The sequence below is a fragment of the Meleagris gallopavo genome, chromosome 2 (genome assembly GCF_905368555.1).
Source record: "Meleagris gallopavo chromosome 2, MGAL_WU_HG_1.1, whole genome shotgun sequence".
NCBI classification, from domain to species: Eukaryota; Metazoa; Chordata; class Aves; order Galliformes; family Phasianidae; genus Meleagris; species Meleagris gallopavo.
Window position 1 is genome coordinate 19383811 of NC_139405.1, and position 25421 is coordinate 19409231.

At 38.6% G+C, this 25421-nt stretch overlaps 1 protein-coding gene across 9 annotated transcripts in view; it reads left to right on the forward strand.

Moving 5' to 3' along the window:
* The window catches only part of ESRRG (estrogen related receptor gamma), a 382004-nt gene that overhangs the window by 42171 nt on the left and 314412 nt on the right, over positions 1–25421 (forward strand). The window contains exon 3 of one of the 9 annotated variants that reach the window (XM_085219238.1): positions 8073–8109. The exons of 7 other annotated variants lie outside the window; for them this stretch is intronic. In XM_085219238.1, coding sequence (XP_085075364.1) covers positions 8073–8109 — 37 coding nt within the window. Of the gene's footprint in view, positions 1–8072; positions 8110–16138; positions 16199–25421 lie in introns of all 9 variants that reach the window. One more of the 9 variants, XM_085219230.1, reaches the window with a different exon arrangement.

A 25421-nucleotide genomic window follows, 5' to 3' on the forward strand; every position in this document is an offset into this window, starting at 1 on the left:
GTCAGAAGCAAAGCTCGAATGGAAATTCAGTATTCAGGATATGTGGGAAACAGCCTTTGCATTTTACAGAGGACCAAAAGACGCCTGAGAGGTCTGGGAACGTTCTGTCCTTTCTCCTGCTCCTGCTGCACTTTGAGGGTGTTTTACACACTTTTTCATACAGATACTTCTGATACGGCCTTCCCTATACTTATGTTAGAATTAGCTCTATACACTGCATTTCTTGAGAAAATCCTCCTCCCTGGAAAGGGTAAAGCCTTATGGAAGATCAAAGTACAGGGTATTAGAAACAATGTCTTCTGAATGGTTTTTTATTTTGATTTTGCTTTCGGAAGAATTAGCTTTCCCCAGAGTTTTGGTTGTCCATGCTGAAGTTAAGATTTGGATTGACCATCTTTTTCCAAAAAGGTGATCATTTTTTTCCATAACACTTGTAAAAGAAGTTTAAGTAGTGGCTTGGTATTTGCTCCTAGATCCTGCAGTCTCTTTTCAAGAAGGATCATCCTTCCCTCCACCACACTGTGTGCTTGATCCTCCATCTCCTTTCCTCGCTAGCACCAAGTACGGTTTCTCATAGGAGGCTGCTAAGAGTTTCCCTATGTCCTTGTGCTTCTCTCCAGCAGTGACATCTGCTCCTGCAGAACTGGGCAGGGAAAGGACTGATCTTTCCTCCTGGCTTTCATCAGATTGCCTCAAAATAACTCTAATTAATTTTGTGGAAAGGAGATTTTACTTTGCTCCCATGATGGGATTGCTCTTTGTGCAGATCTCTTGCATGCTATATTTAGGTATGTTTTTGGAATGCCATGTGACCCGAATCAGATAACTTCTGAACTACTAATCATGTCTTTGACACTGACTCCCTCCATGGCTTTGGGGCATTTTATGGTTTTCTTATGTCCACAATGAAAACAGAAGTGCTCACCTCCCTTGTAAAAGTAGTTGCCAGTGATAACAGATACCTAAGACATTGTTTTAAATTAATTATTTTATTATTTCTATTATAATTGTACTGTTATTGTTTCTTAAATATTTAATTTCAGAAAATAATTTTCTGCTATCGTAGTTTTTCTTAGTGAATCTCTGTTTTATTATTTCAAAACAAACAAAGAAATCTTATGTTTGTAGATGGAGATAGGCAGAAAGAGAAAAAAATACTCTTATTTCCTGCCCAACACAATCTTTCTTCCTTTGTTTTTAGTTGGCTGATACAGGTAGATAAAAAGCTCAGACCTATGACCTGAAATGTTTCCTGTCGTGTTAGCTATGTCCCTTTTCCTAAGAGGGGAAGTTAGTTATCTGCTTGTTTGTTTGTTGTTGTTTTTTTTTTTCCTGATTCTTTGAGTTATACAGCCAGACTTGTAACCTGTCATCATCCCTTGCTCAAGGCCACTCAAGGCTACTTGAGCAGGGGAAGCATTGGCTCCACATCCAGTGTGGCGTGGGTCTGGAGCCTGTCATGCACTATAGGACATTGCCTCTTTGTTGCTAATGTCCGAAGTTGCCACTTCCTGTCTTGGCTACTTCTGCAGGGAGCTTAGTATTAACATTTTTTTAGGCTTCACCTTTTTTTGTCCTGAATTCCTTAAAGCTTTCTAATAAGCAATTGGATCAGAAGGTCTTTTTAGTCTTCAGTAGGTGTGCAGAAGTTCGGTTTGACCATTTGGTCAGTCAGATAAACAATGGGAGAAATTGTGGGGATACTTCTCATCCTTTAGGAGGCAGAGAACAAAGAAGAATAGAATCCTTCATTATTGCAAAGCAAATTTATGAAGTCTAATTATGAATAGTAGCATTTCTTTTTTTCCAAAGAAACTCTCTCACAAAATGAAATCCTTTGTCCAAGTTCTTATTCTTTCCCTCCTACTAGTAATAAAAAGTAAAATAATACATACAACAAAAATCAGATTTGAGGAAAAAACAGATAATGAAATATCTGCCAAAGACTCTGCAATGCGTGTCTGTCAAAGAAAAAAACATTCTTATATTTGAATCTTTGAAATGTAACTGCACCAGGCTAGTTGGGGGAAATTTGTTTGAAGATGTATTACGTTCCACGATCAAATGGAAAAAATGGCACCTGTCATCATATTTAGAAAACAGCTGGGTAACATGGCGAAGTGCCACAGTCTCTTTTCACATGGCCTTTATGCTGAAACCATCCAAGCTCTACTCTCAGCAACTGGAGAAACCCTGTGCCTTTAAATGGTTACAGAAACATCTACTTAGGGGCCAGCTCTTATTGCAGCAAAGCCTGCTTCTGATACTTCTAATTAGCAGTTAATGGATTATACTTTACTTTTATAACCCACCCAGCAGGCACTCTTCTATAGTATTTTTCAGCTATTTTTGGTAGAAGACGCATGCATTTGTGCTGCTCTTCATGCTGTCATTTTAGGCACACAGAAAATATTAGGAATAAATTCTATCTGAGACTATTTTAGCACTCAAATGCTTAATTTAAGTCCAGTTAAGCTTTTCCTAAGTGTATTTTCTTTTATCTAATGTCTTAGGGGGGAAAAAAAAAAAACAAAAAAGAAACAGACAAAAAAACCTGTAATGTTCTAATTGCTGTATCTGATCTAGACTTGGATGCTGACTTTAAGTAGATTCATATTATTAATTACAATATGCATAGACCACGTGAGAAACCTAGATATTTAAGATTTGCAAACACAGTTCCAATATCTTTTCATTTGGGGAAAAAAAACCAACCATTAATCCTGCTGAACACACTATACTTTGTGAGTTAGTTGGGCTTGTGGGAAATAATGATTTTTATACATAATTTGAATTAAAATAGCAACGCCATTGCTAGTATTGAAGATTTGCTATGGTGTATGTGTGTGTGCATACACATATGCATGTACAAAAAATGTCTGTATGTGCTGGTACGCATACAAATCTGTATGTGTCCACATATAACTGTGTTTAATATGAAAAATTCTCATATTTCACCCTCAGGGAATTAATTCTAGTGCCAGTTTTGGGCAGGACACTGAAATCACTGATGTGGCTGTGACCCTGATTTCCTGACTGAGGGACATCCAGCAGAACAAGGCCTACCACGGGTTAGGCTGGGACAGGAGGGGGAGCTCTCACTGCACAGCCAGGGAAGGGGAGGACAAGTCACCCAAGGCAAGAAAAAGGAGAGAGACCACCAGCTGCTCTCAGGAGCAGGGGTGATGTGCCCTCACCCTGTGGCGCCTGCTCTGGTCTCTTCACTAAAATGGAGGACTTGGCTTCTTTGTTCCTTATGCCAATAACAAACAAAGTGTACGTGGGGGGGGGAGGTGTTACCAATGGTAATTAATTCTGGGTTATATCCATGGCTTAAAGCAAGGGAAGTGCAGATTGCAAAGCTCCCCATGCTTGTATTTTCATCCTGATGCAGCATTGCACTTGCTAACTGTAAGCCTGGCACCTACCAGTAAGATCATGTTGAAGGTAAACAAACCTTCAATTTGAAGTTGAGATGCAAAATGCTAATCAGAAAAAATGTGGGAACCAGAATTTTTTTATTTTTTATTTTTACAAAGGGAATCTTGAAAAGAAACTGAAAGGAGGAAAAAAGAGGAGTTGGACTGTGGTATTCTATGAAATAGCTCTTTCAGTGAAATGGGGTGGGATGATGGCAGCTCACTCTCTGTACTCGTTTTAGAAAAGGATTTTCTTGAGCTCTTTAGGAGGGAGGTCAGAGTCAGGTCTGTTGGGCAGTCCTGTCTCACTGCTGGGACAGGTCCTCACTGCTGGATTCTGTTCAAGCTTGAAGCAAGGTTGTAGTTAAGCTTCTCTGAAATTTTTACTACTATGATCAAGCAAAGCTATACTGATATCCTCCAATGTGCTTTTCTTTTTTCCTTAAGAAATATGGGAGCATGAAGCGATTGCAATATTGCTTTTTTTTTTTGTTTTCTCCCTAAGCTTCTGCAGAGGTAAAGTCCATCTATTCACTTGGTCAACCTCATCACAGTGTGTTACAAGCTTAATCTGGGGTGTAAAACGACTGCACAGTTAGCCTTTTCTGACCTCTCCCTGAAGTGTTGGTCAAAGTACGTGGCTGTCTGGAGCTGCATTTCTGACCTTTGCACCAGAAAGGAGGAAGCAAGGCTGAGACACCACCAGTTCTATGCCAGTGTCCTGAGATGTGCATCAGGCAGACCTCTAGACCTCCAATGCCTTTTGCTCTCCCTGGTTTCATCCCTTGGCAGGCTATGCCAAGGAGGTATAAGTTACTTTGCAGTAAGGTTATCAGGGAGAACTTCATCCAGACAACTGCGGCTCCTTCAAGCAGAGTTGCCTGCTTGGAGTTATCCAAAAGCCAGCGTGGGAAGTTCCCCAGAAAAGCTGAACTTTGATGTTGGCAGTCAAGGCATATTCCAAATTCTTGAGAACAGGGTTTTGGCTTTTTTTAATTATATGAAGTGCAGGAGATCTATGAATAGGGTATTTTCAGATCACACTATCAAATATTCACTATCATGATATCACAGCAATTAAAATTTGAATTCTTAGGATTTTTTTAAAGTGTACAGTAACAGCAGAAAGTTTGATGAAGAGTAGTGTGCCTCTCTGCACAGAAATTCTGCTCTTGCAACTAAACTGAACATCACTCATTGCTCTCAGTTGGATGAACCCTTTTTGGAAGTTCTTTTTTTAAAGCTAGCGGATTGGACTTCTAATTTTAACTCTTATGGTTTATAATTAGAAACATTTCCAAACTTGTTTACAAACACCTGCACTTGACAGTGTGTGTCTGCAATTTTAGAAGGACTCATTTGTCACTTCCAGTGGGGGCTAGAGGGCATCTGAGTTCTTTGGGTTTGTACAGTTACTTTCAGGACACTGGAACAGAAGTGCATTGGTGTTTTTTTAAAAATAAGATCACAAGTATATGATGTTTCAAGAGGGAGTTGCATGCATCTGATCAGAAAGTAAGTCTGCATGACTAGTTGAGGAATATTTCAACGTCAAGAGGATTGTTGGTTAGTGGTCATTTGGAACAAAACTTATATGAAACTGTCATGCAAAGCAGAAATTCCAGTAGCTAATTTTAGTAATTTGGTCTCTATATTGGAGAAGGTGGTGCACAGGTTTTCTGCATTTCTCTCTCTAAGGATATTTCTTTCTTTCCAGCTGTCCTTCAGAATTTATTCTGAAAGAGCTCAATATATCTTCAGAATTCATCACTGAGTTGTTGTTTTTTTTTAATTATTATTTGTTGGTTGCTTTTTTAGTATAAAATTAGAAATAAAATGCTATGCATACAATGAAGCAATAGAGCATGCTTCTCACTGAGCTTGAAGAGGATCTACAAGTCTACATTCTTCTTTGCAATGGGGTGAATTCTCTGTTATTCCATGACCATATATGGAATTAGCCTTAAATCCAACAGGTTGTCAAAACATTTTATTAAAAAATTCTGTGGCTCCTTGTTATGCTATTTACACCTAACTTTAGCTGCATCATGTAGGTTAACTATGTTGATTATCAGTTTTGAGAGTAATAGGAAAGCTTATCCTGGCTACAACTTCATGTAGCATGGGGGTGTGACAGGAAGAATGCTGCAAAAGTGCTTCAAGGGTATGGCTGTACCAGTGGTAGGCCAAGCAGACTTTGAGCAGAAGTGGCATAAGGTGTCCTATTGATTGCTTTCTGCTCTTGTTGTTACTAATTAGTAGAAAAACTCCAGTTAATTAGACCAGCCTGTATGGTGATTGTGTCCTCTACTGGGGACCATGATCAACCTTTAGAGAAACTCAAAAGGAGGCCACAAAGCAGAATGGTTTTCCTGGTTCTGCTCCTTTGTTTTCCTGAAAGCACAGATCTGGATTCTGATGAGGAACCCATGTTAATGTCAAAATACCATGCCTTCAAAGGTGCTTACTCTCTACGCATTTTGTTGAGAGCTGATATAAGAGGAATTAGACATCAAAATACCACTGTGTAGGCATGGTTTTGGAAACTAAACCTGAGGCCTGCAGCAAGATTTTATACTTGACACCTCTGCAGAGCACACAACTCAACGTGGGTTTGTTCCAAATTGCTTTCAAGTAAATAAAGAGTCAATTGAAGTAAGATTTTGAGTACAAACAGCATTGTTTTTTAATGGGAAATGCGATCAGTAAATCACTGTGGTCATGTTAGGTGTATCCATATTTGAAAACTGCCCAAAATAGGATTTAGAAGACCCAGTGCTGTATGAGTCCCAGCAGATGAGTGTTAGGAACACCTGACACTTGAGAAATTGCTAATGATTCAAATATGATCATAGAAATGGAAATCAATTAGTATTTAACACCACTCCTCACCTAACCAGAGACTTATACTTTATTGTGAATTCTATCTGGAGATAACACTTTCCAAATTGATGTGCTGAGGGCAATGTCACTTCATGCCAGTGTTATCAGTTTTCCTCTATTTTTGTTTGTTTGTGTCAGCTCTGTGCCCATTTCCCTAAGTGTTAATATGTAGAAATGTTTCCAAAAGGTTAGGGGAGGCTCAAAAACAAGAACCATGCAAGTGTGGATAGATTCAACTATCCAGCAAAGCCTTGAAAATATGCAAAAACTTCTTTGATGCTGAAGTCTCGTCTGACTGTGAAGTTACTGACAAGCATTCTTGAATTGACGTGATAAGAAAGGCAGACCTCTGCAGAGTGCTTGTGCAGCTATCTGATCTCTGCAAGCCTGGCCGAGTCATTGGTGTGAGCCTTCGGGTGAATTGTAGTATAAAGTGTGTGTGTGAAAGATCAGTTTTCAGGATAACCTTCCTGGCTCCTGTAGGGAACCAGACCAGAATCAGCTCTCTTTTGGTGTAATTGGGGCGTTTCTTCCATAGAAAGTGGTAATTGAGATAAATGGAGGAGTCATGGAAAGAAAGAAAAAGGGCTTATAGTTCAGTTTTGTTTTTTCTCACAGAAACTCTAATTTCAGGCAAAGTTGATTCTCTGTACAAAGAACCACGTGGTGTAAATGAATAGCTTGAGTCATGGTATGCATGATGTAGCTGCATGATGTGAGGACCTGGACCCATACCAGGTATCTGTGGATATGAAGGTAGATATTTGCCAACACACACTCTAAGGAGGAGAAGCTCCAGAAGGCAATATCTGGTTGAGGTTAGAGATCAGCCATGAGTGCTTGTGTAGTGCCAAAGGAAGTCAGTGTAGTTCCTGAGTTCATATCACAGCTGCATCCACAATACTGGAGTGCACTGCAGATCCAGGAGATGGGGATCCTTTATCCACTTTTCCCACAGTACATAGCTGTAAACCAGTTTTTAACAGTCCATAAATAGATGTGAATTATGCATTTTCCATAGAAGTAGACAGTTAAAATGGTTGTTACTATGACCTACTGAAAATAATCAGTAGCTTAACTTTTGTAGTATCTTATTACTGGTGAATAAGATGCTAAGAAGTTGTTTGATACTTCTGTAGTAATACCATGACTAAAATAATACCATGATAAAAATGTGTTTTTCATTCTTATAGGGAGTGTTACATGCCAGGTGTGTTTGGGTTAAAGAGACGTAAGGCAAATGTGTAGGAAGTTAAACTGCTTCAGAATAACCTGCATTGCATTGGGTTAGGGATAGTTAATGATAAATTTATTTTTGTGACCTGTCTGTGAAGTAATTGTATACTAATTAGAGTTTATTTTGATGGTAGAGCACATGAACTTGTAACAAACCCCTTTAAGAGGATGGAAAGGATAAGGGGTTTTTGTCCTGGCGAGTACAAAACCCATCTTCTTTAAGTAGCAGCATATAAATATGTGTATTATTTCTGAGTAGCTTATAAACATCTCAGCTCACGTGGAGATGCTTGTTAAACTGGCTCACAAGGGTACTTGTAGCTAGCTAGGATGCTTTAGAATAGGGAGCCTGGAAAGAAACTGAACTGACTCAAAGCGTAGTCAGAGTTTTTAACTTTATATAATGTCTTTCACAATTTAGTAGAAAATTCACTGTATGACAAGTGACAAGACCTGTTGTGTAAGTAATCCAGCCGCAGTGCTGTTTGGTATCTTGCTTTTCTCTTGAACATCTCTGCAATTTGAGGCTTGAAGGAGCGAGTGCCTGGTGCAGTTTCTGCCTATCTCCTCAGTAAGTCATTCGAGTCTGTCTTTCTGTACAGCCACTTTCCAAACTGCTGAGCAAAAAGAAGGAAATGTTTCAGAGTTCTTTTAAAGAGAACTGCTAATCAATTTTTCTTATTATTTTATGCCCTGTGATTTTTACACCACCCCCACCAGCTGGTTAATCATGCAAAAGCTGAACACTTCATTAGCCAGAACATGTTTGCCCATGGGCATTTCTGTAGTAAATTAGTTCTTTCTATTTATACAGGTAAGTCATGGCCAAAAGTCTTTAAGGTGCAAAAGGTAAGGCTTAGAATTAATTCTTTTTCTGAATTTTCAAGAGAACTAGATTCAACTTTGAATTTGAATCTGAAATTACTTTTGCATTTAAGATAGCATGGATTAAAAAAAAAAAACACAACAACATTCTCAGACTGATAAAAATACATTGTGTCTCTCTGGATCTCTAATGTGGTCTTTACTGTACAGCTTCTCTTAAAAAAACAAATCAGCAAAAACACATGGGCATGTCCATCTATGTATATACACAGTATATACATCTGTACGCACAGACTTTGCTTGTTTGAGGAGCACTTGGCTTACTGACCACTGTTTTTCCTTTCTTACTCTGTGCCTTTTAAACTATTAATTGAAAATATGTGGTTTGTAGATGTTTTTTTCCCTCAAATCAAATGGTACCCTCTGAAAGCCTAGTTTAGCTCGACAATGAATTTAGCTTTCAGGCTTTGGCCATTGCAATATTGTTTGAATGCCACCATTTCCTGCAATCAATGTAATTTTATATCTACTTGGAATAGAAAGTCAAGATGGTGATTGCCTTAATTTAACTCAGTGTTGGATTCATTAAGGAGCAGATCCTGAATTCCTTTCAGATCAAAGTCTGTCTTGATTTCAGCGGAGCCTTTTGGTGCACAAGGTGTGCAGTATCCTTCTAAAATGTTGTCATTGTGACTAGTGAATAAAAACTAAATGTGCTGCTAAATTTAGGCTGTTGCTCATGTCAGCTTCCTTTTCTAAATGACGGTAAGTGCATTCCATAAATAGTATGCCTCTTATGTTGTCATATCTCTTTGGCTTGCTTTGCAGTATTTTACAGGATATTTGCAAATGAATTTTGTGATCAGTAGGCAGAGGATGAAAATAACACTACTCATTGGGACTCCATTAACCCACAGCTAATGAGGAACCATTTCAAGGGCTGGATGAGTGTAATTTAGATTAGCCTGTGTGCCAGGGTGCTCTGCTCCCGCTCAGAACTGTGCTGTGCCTTGCTCTCGCGTGGTCGGGTGAGACAGAGCCCAGTGCAGCTACTGGCACAACACGGCTGCACAAACTGGTGTCACCTGAATTTTCTGAACTCCAATTTCCCTTTTGGAAGGTAGGAGAGAAGAGGGGAGAGTTGGGGGGAGGAGGGTGCTGTGTTTGCGCATAGGTAGGTGACGATGTTCTTGACCTCCATAGCAAAGTGCTTTGAGATGTAATGAAATACTCCACAAACTTGTGCTTGCTGGTTGATAGCATTGTTACTTGTAGAAAAGGGTACTATGTGATGACAGTAAAGGTGGTCCAGACTGGTTCTTAATTAATTTTATTTTCAAAATCTATATTAGTAACTGCCATGAGGGCACCTGGGCACTTTACATCAATAAAATAATCAATTCAAAAATGTGTAGACCAGAACTCTGTGTTCACTAACAAAGCTCCTGTTCTTTGTGATGACTAAAGGTCAGTCCAAGGCTGGCCAAGCAAGCAGGATTCACATTTCTGTGCCTCAAAGCTTGCCAGGTACCAACCCTGGACGCACGCTACCAGAAGCAGCTTCCAGGTGTCCACAGCCTTTGTGGAGAATATCCTGCTGCTGGCCAATCACTTACAAGCTCCCTAGAAGCCTCTGATTGGTTTCAGGGCCAATGGAGAGAATAGAGAAAGCCTTGTTCAGAGACTGGTCCCAGTTAAACATGTGACTTTACCAGTGGGCAAGAAGCTGACTGAAATGAAGGCGATGGAAACTCAGGAGAGCTGTGCTGCTGGTGCTGAGGGAGGAAGAGCTGCTTCTGAGGAGCAAGCTAGAGATCTCTTAACTGAAAAAAACTTATTGAAGCTAAGCAGTACTTTATGCAAGCCTAGCAAATTCTCTAGGAATATAATGCTTTCCAACGTTTTCTTAACCCGTTTTAATATTTCATGATACCTGTGCATTAAGGGCAAGTTCCTACGGTTTTTAAGTCACGTTGGGATGCTTGAAGTGGCTTTATGGACTTTTTAAAAAAACAATACTGGTATCTATAGGTTAAATTTCCAGTACTGTTTAGCACGCTGATGATATAAAATCAACTTTTTTTTTTTTATGCATCAAATGTGTGCATGTAATCAAATTAAATGTTGCAAAGCTTCATTTTATTTATATTAGTAAATTTGGAGAAATAATCCCACTTTAACATATACGTAACTGTGCAAACAGTGTTGAAACTAAGAGATCTTGGACAACAATGTAGTTTTTATCTGTGAAATAATAATATATTTTGAAGTCTCAAAATCCAATTGAACTCAAGCTGAGCTTGAAAATCCAAGATCTGATTCAGGAGAATTCATTCCCATCTGGCTGGTGGGTAGCAGGTGTGCGGTGTGCATGTTGTGGAGGGTGATGGGGGGGGATTGCAGGGAGAGAAATATTTCTCTTTTCCTCTAAAGCCTTAATTCCAGTTTAACACTGTGGTCTGAGGACTCTCTGTGGTTTAAGTTCTTTCATAATCATCAACATCTCTTGTTGGTCTCCATTTCTAGACAGCGTAATGCTGAATGGTGGAAGCATGTAAGTCTACAACATTATGATGAAATATGTTTTCTAATTCTTTGCATTTTTGTTTCCAGTTACACCCAAAGCTCTTTGTCTGGGAGGGTACATTTTTACAAGTTGAAACATACTTGGTTCTTTAAGACTGAATGAGAAAGATTTCATTGTGGCTTGGAGTGTCAGGATCTTTTTGAGAGTTGTTCTGTTTTCTAACAGCAACACAGTGAAAGTTTCATCTTTTTGTTTCAATGAAACTCAGAAAGTATATTGTTTCTATTTTTTTTTTTTTCTAATTGCAATGCATAGTATTCTACATTTTTGTCTTATTGCATTTTTTTATTCTTTAGAATTATTTGAACAAGTTATTGTGTACCTCAAACAACTTTCTGGTCCTACTTTATTCTATATAACTTTCAGAAACTCGTTCCAACCACTCTCATTTTCCTCTTTCTGCTTTACTTTCTTTTTCTTTCTATCAGATACTGTCAGTTACCTTTCCACCTGTGAGGTTTTAAGAACCTGTTCTTCCTTCACTTCTGGAATTAGTTATCAAGTCAGCTTCCTTTTACACTCCTATCCACTTTCCCTTTTCAGAGTTTTAAATATTTTTTTGTCCCTTTTATTTCTCTTCACTGCTGTGAAACTTCACACTGGAAAATCTTTTGGCACGTGTACTTTTTATGGGAGTCAACACGTAAAGCGCTACTTAAGAAAATAAGTAAGCAAGCCATCACTCTTCTGTTGGTGTTTTTTCTTTTTAATTAATGCTACTGCAGTAGGTGACACGTTTCTACCATATTTCATGGTTTCAGGTTTTTATAGTGAACTAACTTAACTCCTAACATAAAGTGGAGTTGTGTTGCTGTGAGAAGTCCATTGGTTTGGACAGGCAAAATGATGATTGTTTCTTTGGCCATCAATATGGAGTTAAATGGAAGAGGTCATCCCCTTTGACAGAGAATTTTTTTTTTTTTTTTTTTTTTTTTTTACTAGCAACCAGGATTTGCATGAAAACATTTTTTACTAAGCAAGTCATCCATACTGCACCGTAGGCTGTTTGAGTGTAACAGTATGTTACAGTCTGCAAAGTTAATGCAGTTAATATTCAACTGAACTTTTGGGGGGTTGCTAATCCCTAAGGCAGGCTTAGCAGAAAGGGCAAACATATTTATAGCACTTTGAATCAGACTGCAGTGAACAAGTAAGAGTATGTGTTATACCATGCAAATGTTATACAATTTCAGGAAAGCTCAGTGCATAGTCATCAACTTAGGTTGGTGAAGTACTTTCTGTGTAAGCAAGAGTTTTTTTGCTCAGTGGACTACAGGCCTGTTGAAATGAGTCTCTATGAGAGGTCTTAAGATTCCTGTTCCGGTGATAAATTCTGCTAGTTCTGAACAGATTTATGGGCTGTTTAATTAGGAGCTAACTGTATTCTTTAAGCTCTGTCATTTGTATTAGTCCTTCATGAGATTTCATTGGACTCTCTCACGTATCTATGATCAAGTGCGGGCAGCATTGTCAATAGCCTCTTCTACATAGATCACTGCATCTTACTATCTCTGCAGAAATAAGGAAATCACTTCTGAGTAATCATTTCTCTGAAGCAGAAGTGTAGCTTTGCTTGGAGTGAGCTTTGGTTGAAGCTATAGGTGCATTGGGCAGAAGAGAAGAAGATTAGGGCGCAAGCTGCAGGAAGTCCACAGGGAGGCTAAAGGGCTCAAACTGAGAATATCCAAAAAGGAGGATCATGTTTCCAAGAGGCAGAATTCAACATATTTGTTTCACGGACACAACTTATGATGAGTGCAACGTTTTATGGGAAAGCACATGAAGACCTGTAAAGCTAAAAATCTGTCAGGACTCAGAGAAAAATAACCTGGATTTTCCACAGAGTTTGTGTGCTATATTTGTTCTAATAAATAAGAGGTTCATCAACTGATAGTCAAGAAAACTTATTCATATTTTTTCTCGTCTTTAGAGAGGGATGAAATAATATATCTGCAAACTGTATGAGAAATGTCTAAGATGGACTTTTGTTGCCATGCAAACATAGAATACAGCTCTAGTTATGTGGCCATCTAATTCTAAGAAAAATTGTGTATATATTTTACATTTTGGCCATTTCCTTAATTTTTTTTTCCTAGATATTATATATTGGAATTATTCCAACATAGAGCTTGATCTCAGAGGGAGTTCAGATGCCTGGAATTCGTACTGATACTGAAATCATTGATTTGCCAATCTACCTGCACCCTCTCCCTTTCTCTTTTGGTCTGTGTAAACCACACTGGTCCTTTAGGGGAAAATAAAAATCTTACAAAATTATTTACATGTCAGAATTGTTACAAAAAATGGAAATATGTAGATGAAGATTTTCAAATTTATTTATTGTATTTTCAGTTAAAAGTAAAATGACTGAATACTGGAGTAACTTAACATTATCTATTGGAGTAGTTAATATCTGAAGAAACAAAAAATTACTGGTTTATTACATGCAAAATTTCAAATTACGGAATATATTAAAATATTAGCACAAAGATTCAAAAACTTCTCCCAGAGAAGGATGGAAATTAAAAGGGAATTTGGGCTAAGCGTGTTAAGACACAGTGGGTCTGTAACCAGTGCAAACAGATGTGGCTGACACCAATGTGGGGTTCCTTTGATTCCGCATTGTGAATGGCCCCAGTTCATGATTAGATCATGCAAATCTTAACCAAAATTCGCCCTTATGCCTCTGCGTCTCTAATGAGACTCCATAATATTTCTGTCATTTTATTATATATTAAATACAGACAGGCATAGTAAACCCCAGAAATTATGCTAGTGAAGGTGTCTTGGATCTTACATGCATATCCTGCAGCCATCTTGGAGTTTAGAAATATATAAAACCAACTGCAGTTTTATTGGGAACAGAGAGTTAACATTCCAGCAATGTTAACTGTGATAAAAGGTATGTGTGTATGTTACTGTACTGTACCATATACATTTATGAGCTCTTTTTATAGCAGCATTCCCAGGAGTGGTCCAGGTCCAATCAGGACTGGTATGTTGTTGTGCTAGGTGTTGTTCTAATTCATGTGTAAATGTGGAGTGGTTGCTGCCCGGAGGATATCGCAGTGAAATTACAAACAATATCAAAAATAAAAAGGAGGTGTTGGGGAGAAGGAGGGCAGATGCAGTGAGATGCGCTTGCCTCATCAGAATTGCTGTATGTACAGCCCTGATTCCAAGTGGTGGACATGTCGCTTATGCCTGCTCCCTTCAGAAAAATTAGCTTCCTTTCTTTAGTTTGTGTCTTGGTTATTTTCACAGAAATGTTGAAAGTGTGAAACAAATCATTCCTCTGATCCCTCTGTCTCTAGCCATGAGCAGTCCTAGATGCCTCAAGGAAAGTTGTAAGAGCCTCACAATGGAAAGACATAGGATAATCTTCTCTCTACATGGTCTCGTCCTAATCTTTCATTATTTGGGATTAATTTAATCTTTGAAGCATGAGGTTTAAAAATATTTGTTGTTCTTCCTTCTCTTCTATTCACCTTGTTTAAAGTATAAAATATCCACCCAAGCTATTGAGTTGAGCTGTTTTCAGGGTAATCCTACCTATTCCTTGGTGTGCTAGCAAAATTTGAAGCTTGAGAACTACTGTAATGGTATTGCTGCCTGTTATGCTGGAAGACACTGGCAGGCCCACCTCTGTAGGGTGGGCACATTGAGCACTTATGACCTTTGCATTTTCATGCTGCTATATGTTAGATCTGTGGCTGGATTTCTCCCATGTCTTTGAATTTTTTTAAAGGTGAAATTTACAGTAAAGTACAATAGGAAATATCCATAAATAAATCTGGGAATCTTTGTATTAATTTCTTCTGCTCGCTGTGTACATATGAGCAGCTTGCTATTTGCATATGAGAATCTTATGGTAACAGTGTCAGGAAGTGATTTGTTAATAATCAAGTTCTCAGAACAGCTCTAAATCCGTAATTGATGTAGGTCTGGATAAAGGAAGCCTTCCGCCTGCCTATTTTGTGGAGCATTTTTGGCAAGTTTCAAGCTAGCGTGAAAACTAGCCATCAGAATAAAATTTAGGACAGCTGGGATGCTTTGCAGTGAAGACTTTTGGCTCCACAGTTCAAATAATCACAATAGCAGCTCAATTTAGCCTTTGGCTGGATAAGTTTGGCAGGGCACAATGAAAAATAATTATTTCATGGCCTGCTTATTTGTCCCTTAACAAATAAACTCTCTGACCTATGCAGGCTTATGTAAATATGCTACCGTATGTGGGGTTGTAGAACACTGTAATGTCCCCATTTGGAAATATGTTTTATTTCTCCTTCATGTTAGAAACTTTTTTTTTTTTCTAGAGTTCTATTTGGGAAACAAAGAATGGGATTGGAGGAATGAGAGCCTGTAGCCCAGACAGCCAAGTACAGAATCTAAAAAGCCATCACACAGCCTACTTTCTGAAAACGCATCCATTAGTATGCAGTGTTTTCACTGTTGTAATAATAAGAGCAATCATGATACGAACAAGTCTGTCTCTTCACAGCCTTCCCACACGGGATGGAGAATGACAGGTCCTAAGCATTTGGATATTTGCCTGCATATATGCTGCTTAGCTAACCACGTTTAAGCTTTCTGTCCATCTTACAGCTTCCTGGATATCCTTTTCAATTGTTTTAGTGACAGCTTTAAAATGTGAGGCTTGGAGAGTGGAGATAAAAGCCAAGCAAAATGCTCTTTGTGCATGTATGTAGGGAGAAGTTTAATTGTATGATGGACAGACTTGCCACACTTTTTGTCACTGTGATTTTAATATTTGCAATTTCTGTTGAACTGGCAGCAGTTGATCCACAACATGTTTCTATTTCTCTCTCTTGAGGGGGGCAAAAAGACACAGAAGAACACAGATTGATGTTTCTGTCTTCTGATACCACCATTTTGGTTGTCAGACAGTAAAAGGAAACCTTTTTTCCAGTGATGCAAAAGATCTCCTGAGAAGAGCTACTTTTACACACTCATGCAGTTGCGCGCGCACACACACACACACACACACATGCACACACACACACACACACACAGAGATTCTGGCTGAGGTGGTTATGATCTGTTTTTAATAGTGGCACTTCTTCTCAAAGTGTCATTTAAAAGAAAATCAGCAGTCATGTCATGCATTGGGATGAATTTCTAAATGTAAATGAGATTCTCTCAGTAATTTATTTACATTTGTTTTCAGCACAACAAATGAGACATCACGTAGCTTCATAATTTCCCATGACCGAGTCACCAGCATGAGGTGTGTAATTTACCCTGATTTAAGATGCTTATCTAGGGGTTCTTGCAACAATACCTGGTGAGGGGTTTTTATTCTGCTTTTTGCAGGCTTTTAACCCAACTACTTCACCTCCTTCTCTGTTTTTCAATCAAAGAAGTAGTAAAAATGTGGCTGCTTCTTGTGGCGTTTCTCCAGTAGAGCTTTATTGCCTTGTTTTGTATATCTTTTTCCCTTCTATTTTCTTTTCATTCTTGTGAAAAAGCATAGGAAGCTTCCAGCAGCCATGGTGAATATATCTTGTTCTGCAATCTGATCATGCTGGAGGGAAATGCTGATTGGGGATATTTCTAATGGGAAGAAATGGCCATCCCTACATAGATGACATGAAAAGCATCCTGAGGTTGTTGGTTCTCCTCTTTTTTTCAGCTGCAAAATGCTAATCTCAGACCTTTTCTTGGCTCCACTGCTAACTTGGTCTCTCTGTGGTCTGCCTGTGGCTGAAGTGCTACAGGGGCTGTGAACACAAATTTTCAAGTAATGCGGACACAGTCATGTGCCACAGATCTCATTTGTTTTAAGCCTGCAGTTGGAACATTTACTTACTTGAGTATTTCAGGTGGGTAGATGATTAAAGGTGCAATGTACCATGCATACAATTTTGTACCTCTTATCTTGCAGTCTCAGTTAAGGCTTGACTAAAAATCAGGGCAATAGTATTTGCTCTTTTACAAGGAAAAAAAAAAGGAGAACCGTGAGAATTTGGTGAAACTTACTGATAGTTCAGTAATAGTAAAAATGCAACCTTACGTAATTGTGCTGTAGCAGTAATTAGGGATATTGTTGTATAAAAATACTGCACATTTTTATTGAAGTCTGTAGGTGTAACATATGTGAGTGCTCTTTTTCTCAGTGAAAAGCAATATGAAATTACTTTGTGTTCATTTCCAAAGCAAAACTCAGTGTTTTCCTCTAGATTGAATGAGCAGATTCCAAAAACAATATAGTTAGGTTGTTTTTAATGTTTTAATTTAATGTGTTTTAATGCATGTACTAGGATTCAGTACAGATTTACTTTGTGACCTGCTGGCCATTTCCTTAATGTTACATGGGTCTAGCCCCAAATTATGCTGATGGCCTGTCTATCACCAAATTATTTACAGAACTGCAGTTAAATTATAGAAATCTTCCAGACAGGCAGTGCTCTGGGCAAATTACTTCATCAAAGTTATTTTCCATGGAGTACATAAGCAAAAGCTTAGAGGAACAACATGATTCTTTTTTGGTATGCAGTTATGCATATCTGGTAACAGTCCCCTTTTTAGAAAAAGCTAGCTTTCTATCTGGGAAAACAGGAGAAACCATGCTGTAGAAATGACTGATATCTGTGTTGCCCTCAGTTTGAAGCAAAAGAGTTACATCAGAGGAGTGCAGGAATGGGGCCAGCAGCAGGACATCCCTTTCTGCACACTATCATCTTGTTATCATCTTGTTCAAAGTCTTGGGACACTTTTTTTTTTTTTTTTTCCATAGGCTTACAGCTGTACACTTCTGTGCACTTACAAAGTCAGGTGCTGCACAGTTGTGCATGACTGCAAGCATACGTGACAACTCTGCTGGTTCTCTTTTACAGTGACCGTTGTTATAAGAGGCATGCTGGACGAACATCTGTGCATATGAAAGCATTGTAGTCTTTTCCTACTCTATTCCAATCTAGCAAGATTTCAACCGCTTTACCAAGAATATAAATCCAGAAGCAGCCCTAATTCCTTATTATAATTGACATTCTTTCAAGAGTTGTTCCAGAACTTAGAGCAGAACATCTATATTTGGGTTTCTTTCTAATAGCCATAACTATAGGTACACTTAAAAGAGTGTTGGAATAGATCACTAGGGAAGGACTCTGGATTCCATGTTTCTGTTTATATCAGTGATTTTTATCACTGCTTTTTTTTTTTTTCTATTTCATTTGCACTGCAGAACAAGAATGCTTTTCTAGCTTCTACGTAATTATGTGGTTTTGGTATAATGAATACAAAAAAAAAAAAAAAAAACAACAAAAAAAACCCACAAGTTTTAAACTGTTTCCCATGAATAAATTCTACTGGAAAAAGAAATGCTTTAAAATCTCTGTTTTCTAGACCTTTTCATTGAATAGACCCTCTATATTGGATAAAACTTAGCCAACTGCAGATGAGAGATTCACATAGGTTCTCTGCAGTCACAGCTCTGGTGCTGAAAACCTTATACGTGAAGAAGAACAACAATGAAAAAAACACATGGGAGCTTAAGGTCTTTTCGAACTGAACAGCCATTTTAACTTCATTTTCATCCAGCACTGGCAGTGTTTGTTATTAAGTGAAGGCTGGATGGTGTTGGGGGCAGACATAGGGAACCCACTGAGCAGCTTATCTGAATGGATTCAATTCACATGGGATTTAGAAAATACATGCATGGGAAAGACATATGGCTTGGAGCTTTTCCATCACTGCACTCATTGTACCTTAATAAGCAAGCTTATCAGAGCTTGTTCTAGTGCAATATGAAGACTTCTGCAATATCTGGAGTAGAAAGAATTCCACTTCCTCTCTTTTTGGAAATTGCTGTGGTTCATTCTGTTGGTTGAGGACTTTTTAGATTGGCAGAATGTGAATATAAGTGAAAGTTGGATCTCCTTTCCTTATGCTCCTTAGGAGAATCAAGTCTGTTCAAGAGCGTCCTTGGTTTACAAATGCTCTTAAATGCAGGGAAATACTTAAAATTGGCTTTGTCAACAAAATGGAGGATCCATTCAATAGTAGTTGCACTGAAATGGCTGCTACTGCACAAATACTGAAAATTCAGCATCTAAAAAAACCAAGAAGTTCCAAACTGTATATCTCACTGGTTCTTTACTCCCCCAGTTTCTAATCCATGTCCCTCTTATTGCTAGAGTCAACAGTCTAATAGTAACAAAAAATAAAACCTTTTATCATCTATTGATTTTCAGTCTTTAAAAACTGACAATAAGCTGTTTTTTTTTGTCCAATTTCTCAATAAATAGGAACATTTATTGGTTTTTCAGTTTTATTGTATTGCATTAGAATATATTTTACTGCATATAGTGAGTAATATAGTGTCAGAAGATATGTTCGAATTCAGCAAGTAACTTTTGAAAATGAAACTCCACTGAAATATGTATACAAATTTGTATTAGCTTAATTTAGATTACAATGGAGAATAATTGGGCTAGACTTCATTTTTCCATTTATTGCACTGCAATCCTCTAAATAATGGAGGAGGCTGACCATAAAAAGTAATTACAGTAGAACAACAGTAAAGGTGAATATGTACTTTCTCCTCTATCTGAGGGAGAGGGAGGAATTTTGTGGTTAAAGAAGCACCACAACATCTGGATTTATTTTCTAGAAATCCACCACAGTCTTCACAGGTTAGATAAGTTATGAATTCTGCCTGTGTAATGCTGTGTGTCAAATGATTTGGCATGGATATCTTCTTTCTCAGTGACCTCTGTTCCTTTCTCTTTCCTCTTAAACAAGGAGACAGACTGGAATCTGATTTAGCTGTGGTAGACCTTGGGGTGTGGAGTCCTGAGCTGCATCCCAGCTGCTGCCTGCCTTCACAGTAAGAGATCACTTGGTGGGTTTTTCCTTTCCAGAAATCCATTGCCACAGGGCTCTTCTAATCAACAGTTGCATCTTGTTCACTCTTTGAGAAGAAAAATGAAAATTTGATATCTTTATCCATTCTGTAGAAGCAGATTGAGTGTTTTGGTTTGCTTTGCTTTTATAATAGCTAATGTCTCAGATGTTTCCATCCTATCATCAGAAAACTGAAGTGGGACTGTACAAAAGAGAACCTCTGCTGTAAGGTGGTTGTACCATTGCTACCTCCAACCCTGACTTTTGCAGAGCCAATTGGTTGTTCTTCTCTACCTATCAAGGCTATCAAGATGATCATTCTGGCAGGCTTCTCAGATTTAAATTTCACTTGGGTACTGAAACATTTTCCTGTACGTGGTAAACATAGAGGTAGTTCTGGTTTATAGATCATAACTGTTGAGTGGTAAGGGTTTAGTGATGATAGGGTGAAGAGAGAAATATTTGGGCAAAAGGCTTCATTTCCTGTGAATTGGATGGGGTGCTGCTCATAAGAGCATAGGCTCTTTCTCTTAAGTTGCTGTGGATCTTGCTGTCATCTCAGTGCTTCAATGAGATTTGATTCACAAGGAGTTAATAGATATTCAGTGACCAAAGCCATTTATATTTATCTTTATATATAGATGTGAACTGGAGCATGTAATATTGGAAAGCAGAACTAAACCTGAAATTCTCTAACTTTATGAATTGTGTGTGTGTTGTCTTCCCATGATCTTTAATTGCATTCTGTTGTGGGGGGGAGGGGGATGCTAATCTGGTGCACCAACTGAGGGAAAAACAAACTGTTTGCAGCAGGAGCCTAGATGACAGCACACAGCAAATGCAAAATTTGACATTCATATGAAAGGGAGCTAAGCAAGACCAAGAGATGAGAGCCAAAATGTCTGCAGCAAGAGGAATACAAGTGATTTAAGGAAACGTTTCTCTATTTATTGAAATACCACTCTCGACCTTTAAGATGGTCGTGATTCAATGTAAGTTTTGTAGAACAGCAGCAATAGAGATGGCTGTTACAAAGGAAATGTGTGATTGGATTCAGGTTCATGAGAAGCTAGGTTTAGAAGAAGATTGCCCTTCCCTCTTTGAACATAGAATATTGTGGGGTTGGTTTCATTCCACTGAATGGAATGATGCTATTTTCAGGACTGCTGTTTGCTGTGCTTGCTAATGAATTTCCAAGTGGTGTTTTGGCCTGGGTATTTACTGTAGAGATGCTTGCAGTCAGCTGGAAGAGGTGCTACTGAATGTGAAGCTTAGCTCTGTGTACATACAATGCTGCTCTCTGTGATTCTGCCTGGAGTTGTATATCCAATATCATTCTGCAGTGGTAAATAATTTGTGAATTAAGCATCCTAGGGTATGAACAGCACCTAGGGTAAAAAGTCATGTGACACCATCTTTCTTTACTTACTGGAGAAGATACGCTTATATTATTCCTACTTCTAGTCAAAGTAAATACTTGCATCAAGTTGAGCCTCAGCTTGCAAATAAGTAAATCTTGTTTGCAATCTTGAAACTTCTGTTATTTTCTGGAGTATTTCTGTTAACAGAACTTTTTTTTGAGTACTGATCTGAATGAGGTGGAAGGCATCGCAGTGTTGTGTCTGAAAGGCAACAGAGAGTCTGGCCCAGAGGTATCCTAAATAAATAAAGCCTTAGGCACAGGTCCTACCTTGACTCTCTACTTATTTGTTTGTTCATGTTTATTAATGTATGATTCAAATATCAGTGGCAAGTTTTACTATGGTTTATAACATGTTCCAGAGGATCTAAGTTGTTCTTTGGAAAGAGAACCAGGATAACCGCGATATGTGCCAGTCAACACCTTGGAGTGGCATATCAGGGCATCTTTCCTGGTCCCTAGTGGCACTAAATGTACAAATTGAATAAGTGTGGAGCCAACAGGGCAGTATGTCTTATACCTCTCCTCCCCAGTTGTGTGTTGTGTGGATCCCTGAGGTGATAACAGGGATGAAATGAACTCCTCTGTGCTCTGATATGTCTATGTTATGACCAGCTCATCACCCAACACCCATGTTGTTCTCATGTTCTAGGCAGTTTACCTTTACACTTAGGGATGAGTGTTATGGTGAACTTTAATATGGATTGCAATTTTGAAACTAACTTTTATGTGCACCCTGAGGAAAAAAAAAAATCCCATGGTACTATATGCCTTGAAAAAGAGAATAAGTGAAAGATGAAATGGAAGACTGTAGAATAGTCAGGATGTCTTTTTTACTTTGGTAGAAGTGAAGAAAGAAAAAGGAACACATTACGTATCTGTTCATTGCTCTTTGATCCAGCTCATTACACACATGGTCACAGTGCCTTCAGCCTCTTCCTACCAGCCCCATCTCTCTGAGCCCAAGTTTGGATCCCATCCCCTCTGGCACTGCTCTGGCCTGAGGCATTCCCTCAGGTTCCCTGCACTTGCTGTTTCTTGCTGCTCACACTGTGCTTGCACTTCAGTGCCTAGCTTCACACGTAAGCCATACAAAGGCTACTTGGGATCATTTCTCATTATCCTTCTAAAGTAATTGCTTAAAAGGTATAGTTATTTTCTGAGCTGTTTGAGCTCTTTTGGAAAACTGTTGTTTAGGAGCCCTAGTCTATCAGTGCCCTGTAACTGTACTGCCAAAACATTCCACAAGCAAAAAATAACTAATTGCACGATTTAGAGTACTGTCTTCTCTACATTCAATCATACTCCTCATCCACACTTATGGTCAACATCTAGCTTCAACAAAGGCTATATTTGTCATACTGAGATATTTTTTTCTATTGTGGAAATGCCTTTTGTGTATCCCTTTGATACTTAAGGGTTAGTCAATTCATACAGTAAACTTGGAGGTACTGTCAGAACAGCCTCATGGTTAACATCATTTTTCAAACTCTTAATGAAAGTGTGATGGAGTGGTACTTTGGGATACAAATGCAGTGATACTTGGAGATCAGCAAGGGACCCTGTCTTTTCTGAAGAATGTCAAAGTAAGGTGTTTGCTACTATTGAAAATCTGACGCAACAAGTATAGGATAGCTTTTCTTCACAGTGGGTAGTTCAAAGTGATCAGTGCTGTTAACCTGACACAGGATGCATAACCAGTCCATTCTGATCATCTACACTCAAATCAAGCAAAATAACATATGTTGGTGGTGCAGGGAAAAGCCCAAGGGTGGTTCTGGAGCCATGAGAAACTTCGTGGTAACCTCACAGCCAGATCAAGGCAGAAATTTCTGTGTCTGAAGGTGCTGTAGGTGTACAAGCAGCCGTCTCTAGGGCTGAGCAGGGAGTGTATTGGACTGGAGTGCAAGGAGGTCTGCAGCAACATAATTCTTCTTGGGAAGAGGAAATGATGTAAGTTTCTACTTCTGGAATCTTTCCCCACAACTATATAAATTTAAGGAAATGAAACGCAAACAGAAAATTGATTTTTTGAATGACAGTGAATTACTGTCATTAGAGGATATGTCGTTTTGTGTCAAGGGAGAAAAAAAAAAAAAAAAACACCTTCCATGTGGTATGTGCTACTTTCTGAAGCATTACTTAATGTACTAGTCATTGTTGGGAACATGGAGTCCTTTTAATGCTAGTCAGGTAATATGTCATTCTCTCTGTAGAAACTCTGTGCAGCAGAGACATGAGTTATATACTGATGTAGTTATCAGAAGATCATGTGGTAGCACTAATGTGAGTCACTACAGTGGAGTTTGCCCCATTTGAAATTTTTACATAATTAAATATAAGTGAGTCATTGTCCAAATTCTGCCAAAGTGCAGATGTCTTTAATTTAACATATGCAATTCAGCACGCATATGCCTTCCATAGAGCGAGCATCTTTTCCTTTGTACACAAGTTGCAGTTTGCTCCAGCCTAGGAGCTGCTTCCTGTCACCATTCAGCAAGCTGCATTCCCACTGCAATCCCTGGCAGCTTTGGTAAAAATAGCTGGAACACTGAGACCTTAAATAGACCTCTCTGCTTCATTTTACGTTCTGCTGGTAGTTCTTTAAATGCACAGAGTTAGATCAAAACAAGCTCATTTTTTGTTTCTGTGCTAATGAAGGATACGGCCTATATTTTGTGATGAAATCCATTCAGGTGCCTTCCACGACATCTTGTCTCTGTACTGAGGCAAAGAGCAGAGGGAGGATAGAAAGGTAAGCAAGCTTCTTTAAAGGAAAGTGAGCTAGAGATGCTTACATGAATGTTTTGGGATTTTTTTTAATGATAAACTTCAAGACCGTGCATGGTTGGTTACAACAGATTGTTTTATCTGAGTTTAAAACCACCCTCATTGTAGTTAGCTAGATCATCTACATTTCTGAAGATTTCACAGATCACTTAGTTTCTGAGGTCTGAAGACGATGATGTGCCATTCCCTCTCTGAGTCATTTGGCTGAAGAGGCGGCAGCTTTTCTTCTTTTTTTTCCTCCCCCCCCATTTCTCAGCTGCAAATCTAATTGTTCGTCATCTTGTGCTGAAATGTAACAAAAATGTGATTAACCATCACATTTGGAAGCAGCTAGTAGTCTTGACGCACAGAAGGCACGAACAAGCACAGATGAAAACATTGGAGTCACTGAGCAGATGCTATTTTTTTCTTATTTGTTAATGTCTCCCTTAATGAGGATATTAAATAATGTTTACTACTGTAAATTCTCTCCCAGGAAGAGAAGAGTTTGATTAAAATCCATCTCAGCTTCACCCACAGGTCAGTCTGGATTTTGTATCTAATGTGTGATGAACTTGCACTGGTTTTTAGACCCATTGCCCATCTTACTGACAAGCAAGTTTTGTATGTGCTACTGATTCATTTTGAATGTTTAGTGCAAACTGTAATGGGGATGACTAGTGCATTGCTTGCAGAGTTTTAGCCTCTGTACAAGCTCTACACTTGTAACAATATTCTTAACCTTTGCAGGAAATTTTGTAGGATCCTGTTCTTGAAAGGTAACCTGCTAGTCTAATGTCTGCATTTTTTCTTCTGGCCTGCAAAATGGTGTTCTCTACTTTTATTTGGAGCTTGGAGTGGAAGGCTGAGCTAAGGAGAAACCCATATGTTTTAGTAAAAGTGTCAATTCTTCTCCTATAGGACAACTGTAACTTTGCACAGGATGGCAGTGAGTTTGCCGGCCCATCCACAGAATAGCCAAAACCAAGAGATGGTTATGTTTTAAATACTTTCTGAGAGTCCCAAGAGCTGGCTAAGTAATTTATTGATGTCAGCACTGAGAAATAAATTTCTACCAGTCTCTTTCCATGCACTGCTGAGTGAATGCTGCTAGCAAAAGAAGGAAAGAGAAGTTCCCTCACCTTCATCTGCTGTAGAGAATGGATGAGGTAGGCAAGCTCTTCTGCTTGCCCACTGGCCATTTGATCAAACTCAGGAGCGTGTGATGTTTGACACCATCTGTGCCTACTGCTTATTCCTGTTATATTGTGTTCAGCCCTGTTAGTGATCTCTGAGCTCATTCTTGTTAAATGCCTTTTTTTCTCCCTAGTACAATCTTTGTTGCAAAAAATAAAGCTGCATGATCTGCCTGAATAGCAAAGCACAGTGCCCTAAATGATGTAACTTAGGTTTTGGG